Source organism: Elephantulus edwardii, unplaced genomic scaffold, assembly GCF_000299155.1.
Source record: "Elephantulus edwardii isolate Elephantulus edwardi_28Jun2011 unplaced genomic scaffold, EleEdw1.0 scaffold00025, whole genome shotgun sequence".
Lineage (NCBI taxonomy): Eukaryota > Metazoa > Chordata > Mammalia > Macroscelidea > Macroscelididae > Elephantulus > Elephantulus edwardii.
Genome location: NW_006399775.1, coordinates 16762460 through 16773268, shown reverse-complemented (window position 1 = coordinate 16773268; position 10809 = coordinate 16762460). Strand labels below are relative to the sequence as shown.

The window sequence follows — 10809 nt, the reverse complement described above, 5'->3', positions numbered from 1 at the left end:
TGACTGGGGTACTCGGGATGGGTGTGTCGGGGGCAATGAGATTGGCACAGGACAGAGCACGGTTTAGGGCTGTTGTACATAGGGTCGCTATGAGTCGCAAATGACTCAACAGCACATAACAACAACAACAACAACAACAAAGCCACCAGAGCATCCCTGAGGCCACATTCTCAGGACGCAGACACAGGAAGACAGGGCCTTGCCTGCCCTCCCTGTTTTCTTATCTTACCTCCCAGATACCCAGCTCTCTGAGGAGACAAGGATGGCTTAGAATGATAGGGGAGGGGCTGAACTTTGGATCACCTCCACCCTATGGCTCATTTCACAGGAGAGGCCAAGACCCAGAACTGCTGGCCCCTAACCAGAGCTCTCCCTCCTCAGAGCATACATGGCCAGCACAGACTTATGGGGCACACCCAACCCTGCCTGACCCTGTCACCCCAGACAAGCCCAGGCTCCAGACACTTCTCTAGGCTGTGAGAGAGACCAGACTAGAGAATAAAGGCCCCTGGGTTGTAAGCCTGGTATTGCCCTGACTGGCTGTGACCAGGAACCACAGGTAGATCAGCTGGCTGGGGGGTGAGGGGGGAGAGGAGGAGGCAGCCTGGGGACATGGTCCAAGTTGTCAGGAGACAAACAGGCTTGCCAGCTCTAACCTAGAAAAACCGGTGGCACCAGGTGGCTGCCTCTAAATCCAGAGAGACCCCTCAAATGGAAATTACAGAAAGAGCTCACTGTGACCAGATACTTGCTGTGTGCTGGGCAAGGAGAAAAACTCTCATCCCCAGGAATCCAGGGACAGAGAGGCTAAGGACCTTGCCCAGGGACACACAGGGAGATGTGAACTGTGGTTCAAAACCAGGCAGTCTAGTTTCTGAGCCTCCAGGAGGGCTAGGGCTTACAGTGACAAAGTCATCCCAAAGCCTTAATCTGAGCCAGGCTAGAGGGTCTCACTGCACAGTAATAAGACCAAGCGGTCAGGGGTAACCCAAGTCCTCATCGCCACCACAGGGGCTCAGTCATTCTCCAGACAGATGTGTTTCTCCACATCCTTCTAGTCATGCCTCAAATCTTTCCAGGGCCTCAGATGCAAACACGGAACAGCGTGAGTGAAGGAAAGTCTGCCCACAGCCAGGGCCCTTGGGAGGAGGAACTGGGCCTGTTCCTGGTGTTAGCAGAGCAATGACAGCAGGGGCCTAGGGAGAAATCAAAGGGGGCTGCCTGGAGGCAGTAATGCCAGCAGAGCCGGCATGGAGAAGGCTGACGGGCAAGAGGCTGGGGGCAGGGACAAGGGCTCAAAATGCCCACAAGATGAGGTCTCGACACAGCCTCACAATAGACTGCCTCACATGAGATGCTTCTGTGGGCCTGCCAGCTCCTTCCATCACTGCCCACAGTACAGACGACCAGCCTGCAACTGACTGTCCACCTCGCCTGTCAGGCACAGGGTGCAGCAGGTTCCACTGGGGCTACAGGCAGGGGCTTTGGAGGACATTAGGGGGAAGTGGTCAGCAGGATTGACACCTGCTGTGAGCCTGATGTCAGTCAATCAGTCAGTCAGTCATCCCAGGGGTAGGATAAGGGCCACTCCTTTGATCAACATACCTCCAGGCACTGCCCTCTGCACCTGCAGTCACCTCCTGTCCTCTCAGCCCTCCCCAGCCAGTTAAACCAGCTCTACCTTGACCCACCTCCTCTGCACAACAAGAAACTCAGGCTTCCAGGCCTGTGTACAAACAGGAGAGCAGAGGATTCAGGATGCTCATTCTTGCAACGGCTCACTCCTCCTACTCATAGGCCCTTCCTCACCTACCCGCCTTCTCCCCATCACCTCCCGCCACTCAGCCAGTCCAATCCCCTGCTGACAACCGGGGAAAGTGAGGCCTGGCTCAGGAAAAGAAGGGTATTGTCCCGACGGCTTTGCCTGTACCCTGTCCCATCCACAGCAGACCTGCCTTTCCCACTGACCCACATCTTCTCCCTCAGTGATCCCATCCCAAAGGTTACATCACTACGAAGCCTTCTTGGACCTGTGATCCCAGCTGTCAGGTCTCAGGTACAGATCATCTGCTCCTCAGTATTTAAAAAAAAAAATAACTGGAATGAGTGGGGGGGGGGAAAGGATAATCTGAATGGACTGGATGATTAGAAATTATGTGTATGACAATTAACAGCCTGTAGCAGGACAAGCATTAGAAAGGAAATTTGGGGGAGAGGTAGCAGGGGAAAAGGTGCATGAATGAATGAATTCCTGCTAAACTTTCACTAAAGAAAAAATAAACTTAAAAAGAAGCAAGTCCTTCGCTTCTAAAATATGGGTTGTACTTGGCTGCTAACTGAAAGGTTGGCGGTTAAGTTGCCAAGCAGCTCTGTGGAAGGGTCCAACGGTCTATTTCCATAAAAATCACAGCCCAGAAAACCCTATGAGCTCCCTCCACTCTGAAGTGCATGGGCGGGCACAAACTGGCATGGACTCAGCAGTAATGGGTGTCTGTTGGACGGCTGATTTTTTGTTTAAGCATTTTACTTTTTTTTTTTAAGCAAATTAAGGTTTATTTTATCCACCTAATAGAAAATATCTGATGACATAGTCTGTAGTGTGGTGTCCTGCTAATGAGAAGGCCAAGTGGCCTCCACCAGCAGCTCTGTGGAAAAAAGGACAACACTGGAAGTGGGGACCAACTTAATGGCATTGTGGTTGTTGTTGAGTGTCGTCAAGTTGTAGGTGACTCATCGTGACCCTATGAACAAAAGTCCTCAACACTTGCATGACTTTCATCCTTTCTCCAGGTTCATAGGGTTTCCAGAGGCAAGCTATTATGGGAGTGGACGCCACTCCTGCTTCCCAGCTTGTTTCAACTGGGGAACACCACTAAACACTGTCCGCCATGGGTAACCATTAACACATCTGACACATCAGTGTCACAGTGTGCAGCTTCACAGCAACCACAAGTTACCTCTGTACGGCAAGTGGACACACCAGGGCTATATGATCTAGAATAATATTTGAACAAAAACAATGAAAACAGGCCTGAGGACCACAGATTAGAAGTCCCCATCTTTGGCTTGGTAGCATCACTTTCTGTCCACTAAGCCATCTAATCTCTATGTTGGCGTTATTGTTGTTAAGTGCCATCAAGTTGTAGGTGACTCATAGTGACCCTATGAATGAAAGTCCTCAACACTCGTGTGACTTTCATCCTTTCTCCTGGTTTACAGGGTCTCCGGTGGCAAGCTATTACGGAAGTGGATGCCACTCCTGCTTCCAAGAGCATGTTACTTTTGTTATGTGCCATCGAGTTGCCTGTGACATACAGCTAACCCCACCTAAGCCAATTTCATTGTCTCTGACACATCAATCCCCACTTCCCCAGTCACTGTGTCAATCCATCTCATCCGGGGTCTTGCTCTCCTGTATTGTCCCTCCACCCTTCCAAGTATAATGTCCTTCTCCAAGGACTGGTCCATCCTGGCAACATACCCTAAGTATTGTGAGACACATAAAGGGGTCTAATGTTCAGCAGGGGAGCTTTGGTGCACTGCCATCTTAAAGGCAGATGGTTTAAATCCACCAGCTGCTCTGCAGGAAAAGGATGGGCAATCTCCTCTCATACAATTTACCGCCACTGAAAACCTGCTGGAGGGTCAGCTATGGGTCAGCTCCAACTTGAAAGCACACACTACCACCAACAGTAATGTTAGCAGAGCCAAGAAATAGATACTTATACTTCTCCAGTAAGGGTCGTGGCTTGGGTCATGTCTTCTTCCAGGTGTGAGGATTCAAGATATAGCTCCCTTAACCAGAAAACTTGCTCTAGAATGGGGTCAGAAGCACAGACAAAGAGGCTAGAATTCATAACATGGAGGTAAAACCAGATGGAGCTGGTTTGATGGCCAGAACCCCAGGAGGCAGGGATAGGGTCAGATCAAACAGGGCATGAGGGTCACCGAGGTGCCTTGAGAGAATTCTAAAAAGTTCCCAAAGTGATGTCTCTTAATAGGACCCCTACTTGTGTCCTTCTGGATTCTATCAACAGACAACCAGGCTTATTTCCACTTTGGGGGTGGTGCTGGGCACAGGTGTGGCTGGGTGGGGTGAGTAGGCCCTGTGCCGCTGAAGGGATAAGGAGAGGACCTTCCCTGTTAAGGGCCAGGGCCCCAACAGCCTGGATTCCCCTTGAGCTCACCACCTGTTGACAGCTGTCTTCAACTCTTGTCTCCCTGACCAAGTCTGAGAGAGGCCCCACTGATGTTACTGAACTGGACAAAGAAACAATAAGCTTTGAGAGGAGGGAGAGGGGGCAGGCCTGTGGCTGGTGCCCTGCGGTATGTACTGTAGAAGGAGTGGCCCACCTGCAGAGTCTACAAAATACGAGATATTCCAGCTGTGTCAAAGTGCTGGTAAAGCGAGGGTGCATGGGAGAGAGGAACTTAATCAAGATTGCCACCTGTCTCCTATGTATCTGACACCTCAGGTCACCTCTAAAAATGCATGATCAGCAAGAAGTGTTCTTCCAGTTTACAGATGGAAAAACTAAAGTCTAAATTTATGCACCAACAACCAGAACCTAACGAGAAAGAAATCTGAAGACCAGATGAGTTGTGGGAGGATATAAAAAATACCATCCATGAAGAATTCCAAAGGTCATTACAAAGACAGAAGAAAAAGAAAAGACCAAGATGGATGTCAGGAGAGACTTTGAATATTGCCGCTAGCGCACCAAGAAGCCAAAGCAAAAGAAAGAAACTAAGATATTAAAGAGCTGAAGGTCAGCTCAGGAAGATAAAGCAAAGTACTATTATGAAATGTGCAAGAAGCTAGAGTCAGAAAATCTAAAGGGCCAAAATAGCTCATCATTTTTTAAGCTGAAGGAACTAAAGAACAAATTCAAGCTGGAAGTTGCAATACTTAAGGATACTATGGGCAGAATAGTGAATGAACCAGGAAGCATTAAAAGAAGATAGAAGTATACAGAGTCAGTGTACCAAAAACAATTGACTGACACAGAAGAATTTTAATAAACAACATATGAACAAGCGACAACGGTGATAAAGAAGGAAGTGCAGGCTGCTTTGAAGGACATGAAAAAATAAGGCCTCAGGAATTGATGGAATAGCAACTGACATATTGCAACAAAGAGATGCTGCCCTGGATGTGCTCACCAGGTTGTGCCAAGAACCTGGCCAACTGACTAGATGAGATCCATATTTATTCTCATTTCAAAAAAAGGTGATCTGACAGAGTGTGGAAATTATCCAACAGTATCACTAATATCACACACAAGCAAAATCCTGCTGAAGATGATCCAAAAATGACTGAACAAGTACATCGACAGAGACATTATCACCAATTACCAATGTTAAATGTATCTTGGTAGAAAGTAGAGAATACCAGAGGAATATCTATTTGTGTTTCACTGACTACAAAAAGGCATTTGATGTGTAGATCACAACAAACTGTGGGTAACCTTGGGGAGAATGGGAATCCTAGAACACTTGATTGTGTTCATGCAAAACCTATACTTGGACCAGGAAGCAGTTCTCAGAACAGAGCAAGGAAACACTGCATAGTTCAAAATCAGGAAAGGAGTGCATCAGGGATGCATCCTGTCTCCATACCTTTTCAATCTATAAGCATAACAGATCATTCGGGAGACTGGTCTTTATGAAGAGGAAATGTGGCATCAGGATTGGAGGAAGACACATCAACAACCTATATTATGCACATGACACAACCTTGTTTGCAGAAACTGAGGAGGACCTTAAAAGCATTTGCTGCAGAAGGTCAAGGACTACAGTCTTTTTTTTTTTTCACATTTATGAAATTTTACTTTGACTTTATGAAAGGCATATATATACACACACAAGTGCACATTTATTTCTTCCTACCTGGTGGGGATCTTTTAACCATTCAAAGTTAAACCAGTTTTCTAGTAACAGTTGGACCTCAGAAAATGGCTTTCTTTTTACTCAGAAGAGGTTGAAGACTGCTTTCAGAGACTGAACATTTTCTGTAAAGTACTAGACCACTTCAGTTTCCCGTTTTCTTATATTGTCCATCATACTTCTAAGAGGATTAGGTTCACTCTTCAAGTCTTTCACAGTTTTGTTTTTTACACAGCAGCAGCAGTCAAGCACTTCATAAAGGAAGGCCAGCACCACTAAAGCCACCTCTGTAAATATAAATAAGAGCAGGATGACAAAGCAGGCTGTATTCCAGTTGTCATGGAAAGGGTAAATTTTTTGAACTTGAAAACTGAGGTACTGATAAACAGATGTGGAGGTTTCATTCCAGTAGCTGGAGCTCAACGAGGCCATTCTATGAAGGTCTGCTTCGTATGTGAATTGCTGTTATGAATCTTCTTGGCTCAATGTGTTCCTGTCTCCTCAGTCCACTCCTTTAAACTTCTGCTAGTGAGTGATGTCTTAGTCCCTACTGGAGATCTCTGCTGGTGTGATCGTTCCAGAGTTGTGCTGGTAGCCCAAAGATGATCTTTCTCTTTGGTTCAGTCTTTCAGGGAGAAAAGTAGGCAGTCTCCTGCTATGTGATTTACAGCATCTGAAAACCCACTGGCTATGAGAGGATTCTTTCTGGTCTGGCAGGGAGTCTTGAGTCTGGCAGGGAGTCTTGAGTGGACTACAGTCTTTAATATGGATTGAAACTTATTATCAAGAAGACAAAGATTCGCACAACTGCACCAATTGGCAGCACCATGACAGATGGAGAAGAGATTAAGGTTGTTAACAATTATAGCCTGCTTGGCTCCACAATCAACACTCTTGGCACCAGCAGTCAGATGAATTGCACTTGGAAAATCTGCTGTCAGAGACCTCTCCAGAGTACTGTGAAGCAACGATATCAATCTAGAGACTAAGGTGAGCCTGATGCAGGACATGGTTTTCACAATTACTCACTATGCATCAGATACCTGGACAATGACTAAGAATGACAGAAGAATTGATGCCTTTGAACTGAGGTGCTGTGGAAGAGTCCTGAACACACCATGGACTGCCAAGAAAACAAGTAAGTCTGTCTTGGAGAGAGTGAAACCAAGACTCACCACAGAAGCTAGGATTTTGAAGCTCCGGCTCAACATACTTTGGGCATGTGACCAGGAGGGACTAGTCCTTAGAGAAGGACATTGTGCTCAGAAGGGTGGAGGGACAGCGCAGGAGAGGAAGACCCCGATGAGATGGACTGTTACAGTAACTGGGGCAGTGGCGTTAGGTGAGTCAGAGTCAGTGAGACTGGCTCAGGACAGGGTTGGCTTCAGAGCTGTTGTACACAGGGTTGCTATGAGTCATAGGCAACTGAATGGCACATAACAACAACAACAAGGAAGTGAATGCCAAAAGAAAAAACAAATATGTCTTGGAGAGGGTGCAGCCAGAGTGCTCTTTGGAGACAAGGATGATGAGGCTTCACTTCACATGCTTTGGGCATGTCTCTGTAAGGGGCTGTTCCTTGGAGAGAGATTGATGCTTGGAAGGGTGGAGGGTTGGTGAAGGAGAGGAAGATCCCTGAACAGGTGGATTAACACAGTGATTGCCGCAATGGTCTCTAGTGTGTCAGAAAGTATGATGATGGCACAGGATAGGACAGGGTTCAAATCTGTTGTTCACAGGGTCACTATGAGTCTACTCGTCTACTCAACTCGATGGTACTTAACAACAACAGCAAGGAAGTGAGGTGGCTTATTCCTGTCACATCTCCAATAAGGAAGGCTTAGGACTTCCTGGTTCAAAAAACAAACCTCCTTAAAAATGGAAGGTACGGCTAACTGCCTCCATGAACAACTGTCTTCTTTGCTATAAAACCAAAAGAACCTGAGGCTATCTGGCTACCATTACCGAACATTTTGATCCCAGATCCTACTGATGAATCTTGATCTTAAGGGGGAATATAGAACAGAGTGGCAAGAAGCTGTGCTGCAATCTCTAAGGCAGGTGGTTCAAGGACACAATCTCCTGTGATTAACTGCCTCTGAAAACCCATACATAACAACAACAACATAGAATCTAGGCTTTCAGAAGTCACAGAGGCTGGATTAACTCCTCAAACAACTGCCCTGAGATAATTTATAAACCTTACACCAAAAATATCCCCTGAAATCCTCTTTAAAGCAAACAACAGTTTAACTTAATTAAACTGTAAAGCAAAGGAAGTCTTCTGTAAGCACTGTACTCTTTTAAAGAACTATCTATCTGTGATCATTGATAATAGAAACTTGGAAGATTAGATAGGAATCTGAGGGAGGGCAAACTTATGCTAAGAGCAAAGAAATGACTCAGAAAAATGAAGGCTACACAGCTAAAAGAGTGCACTGTCCCTGCACTGTACACACAGAAGTTACAGAATTCATGTTTTGTTGAGCATGTTTTCAACAACAATAAAGAAATTATTAAAAAGTTTTAAAAGAACAACAACCCCCCCCAAAAAATACTCCAGAAATTTTGGAGAAAAACGCAGAGTGAAGCAGGAAACTGGCTGAGTAAATGATTAAATATCTCAGAGGCGATGATAACAAGCAGCTTACAGAGAGAGAGAGCTGGCGGTGGGATAGATGTGGAAAAGTTGGCTTTTCTCTCAATCTGTAAACAGTCAGCGTACAGGAATCAGGAAGTAGGGCTCCACAGAAACTATTTCAGGCCAAAGTTCCGTCTCACCAGCCAGGCAGGTGGGGTTAATGGTCACTCATGCTGGCTGGGCCCAACCCCATCCACCCTGCCCCTGCCTGAACCAAGACTTGACTTCCTGCACCACAAAACCCAGCCTGTTAGAGGACTGTGGCCTGCCTGTTACTCCAGGCTAACCTCCAGCTAGCAGGCCCTGCTCCACATATTTTCAAATCTCTGCAGTGATATGGACCATTCATCATACCCTGCCACTCCGTCTCACTCCTCTCCTCTACCATTCAGCTCATGCCTGGCCTTGAATTATGTCCCATCTGAGACCCAGTCCCCTACTGCTGGCCTCTCAGCACTGAGCACACCTCCTCTGCCCTCTCACCTGCTCTGCCTCTCCAGCCTGCAGCAGCCACAGGGCCGGGCAAACAGCAATTGCCCAGAAAGGAAGGCAGTGAAGGAGAAGGGAGGTGTGGCAGGGCTCCTTAACCTGCATACAAAGGGCTCAGGGAGGCAGAGGAGTTATCCAGAGTCACACAGCAGAACATAGGGCCTCCTGCCTCCTTCCCACGTGATGGCTGGGGAGCAGGATAGGGTCAGGACAGGGACAGTGAGAGAGGTGCGGCCGGACACTTAGCTCGAGTGTCCCCCACTGTCCCCACACTTGAGGCCTCACAAAGGCCCTTTTGAGGCTGGACTCTGTAACAAGAGAGAGGAAAGAGTTGGGGGTGGGGATCCAAGAGGCAGAAATCTTAAGGGCAGACAAGGAGGAGCCTAGGACTTCCAGAAAATAAGGCACAAGTTCAGAGGTTCTAGGGCAGCTTTTCAGGCTCAAGTCAAAGGCACTGAAACACACTCATGGCCACTGAGCTGATCCTGGCTCACAGTGCCCTGCAGGATAAGAGGATTGCCCCATGGGGCCCCCCAAGGCTATCATCTTTGCAGATTGGGTGGAACTGCCAATCTCTCAGTTAGTGGAGCACTCAAATACTGAACCACAAGGGTCTTTCAAAGGTACAGGGACCCTTTGGGGAGGCAGGCCTGGCAGCAGGGTCCTGGGCTGGGAAGCAGGCCTCCTAGGTCCTAGCATAGCTCTGCTCCCGGCTCACAAGGCGTCTGGGAGCACATGCCTTGCTCCTCTCTAAGCTTGTTTTTCCATCTTTCAAGCATTCTAGCCTGCATGGGACTTTTGAGTTTGAAGGGACTTGAAATCGCAGCCTGGAAGAAGAGACAGAAAACTAAGTTCTATTCTTCCCACACGTGCAGGGACTTGAAAGAATGCTGTCTCTCTCTCTCTCTCTCTCTCACACACACACACACACACACACACACACACACGTGTCACATCTGAGGCAGGTCTGCTGTCTCTCTCTCTCTCTCACACACACACACACCATTACATCTGAGGCAGGTCTGGCCTTCCAGGCTCCACTGCCCTTAGAGGTGGGGAAGAGCACCTGGTCCGCATATGAGGCTCTGCTCCTTCCTGACAAATGCCTCCCTTTCTGTTACACTCAAGATGTCATCATCTTGCAAATCAAAACAACTATGAGGTATCATCTCACCCCAGTAAGAATAGTAAAATTCAACAGAACAGCAAACAACAAATGCTGGTGAGGCTGCGAAGAAACTGGAACCGTTACTCACTGTTGGTGGGAGTGTAAAATGGTGCAACCACAGAAGGCAGTATGGCGCTTTCTCAGAAAGTTGCAAATAAAAATACCATTTGACCCAGCAATTCCACTTCTGAGATTATACCCTAAAGAAACCATAATTGCCATCCAAGCAGATATATGGACACTCATGTTTATTGCGGCTTTGTTCACAAATGCAAAGAGTTGGAAACAACCTAAATGCCCATTAACAAACGAATGGGTAGAGAAGCTGTGGTATATTCGCACAATGGAATACTATGCTGCATTGAAAAACAAGGAACTCATGTAATATTATTCAAAATGGGTGACCCTGGAGGATATTATGCTGAGTGAAATATCTCAGTCCAGTCACAAAAGGACAAATACTGCATAGTGCCACTGTTGCAAAATGAGACTAACATCAGGGTTGGGGGTAACCTAAGAAAAGAGGGGATAAATAATGTATACTGCATTGAAACAGATGGAGAGAACTGTTTAAAAGGAATATATGATTAGGTATTATTTTCATGACAAGATTCTAGAAAAAAAA

At 46.9% G+C, this 10809-nt stretch overlaps 2 protein-coding genes across 2 annotated transcripts in view; both read right to left on the bottom strand.

Moving 5' to 3' along the window:
• Positions 1–10809, bottom strand: part of CAPN5 (calpain 5) — a 53312-nt gene that overhangs the window by 38106 nt on the left and 4397 nt on the right. The gene's annotated exons all lie outside the window — the stretch shown is intronic.
• Positions 6022–6318, bottom strand: LOC102875192 (small integral membrane protein 18-like). Its single transcript, XM_006882901.1, has one exon. The coding sequence runs from the start codon at positions 6316–6318 to the stop codon at positions 6022–6024; it is 297 nt and encodes a 98-aa protein (XP_006882963.1).

Excerpts from the sequence above, each read along its gene's own strand:
- LOC102875192 (XM_006882901.1), bottom strand. The coding sequence starts at position 6,318 with ATGGCCTCGTTGAGCTCCAGCTACTGGAATGAAACCTCCACATCTGTT.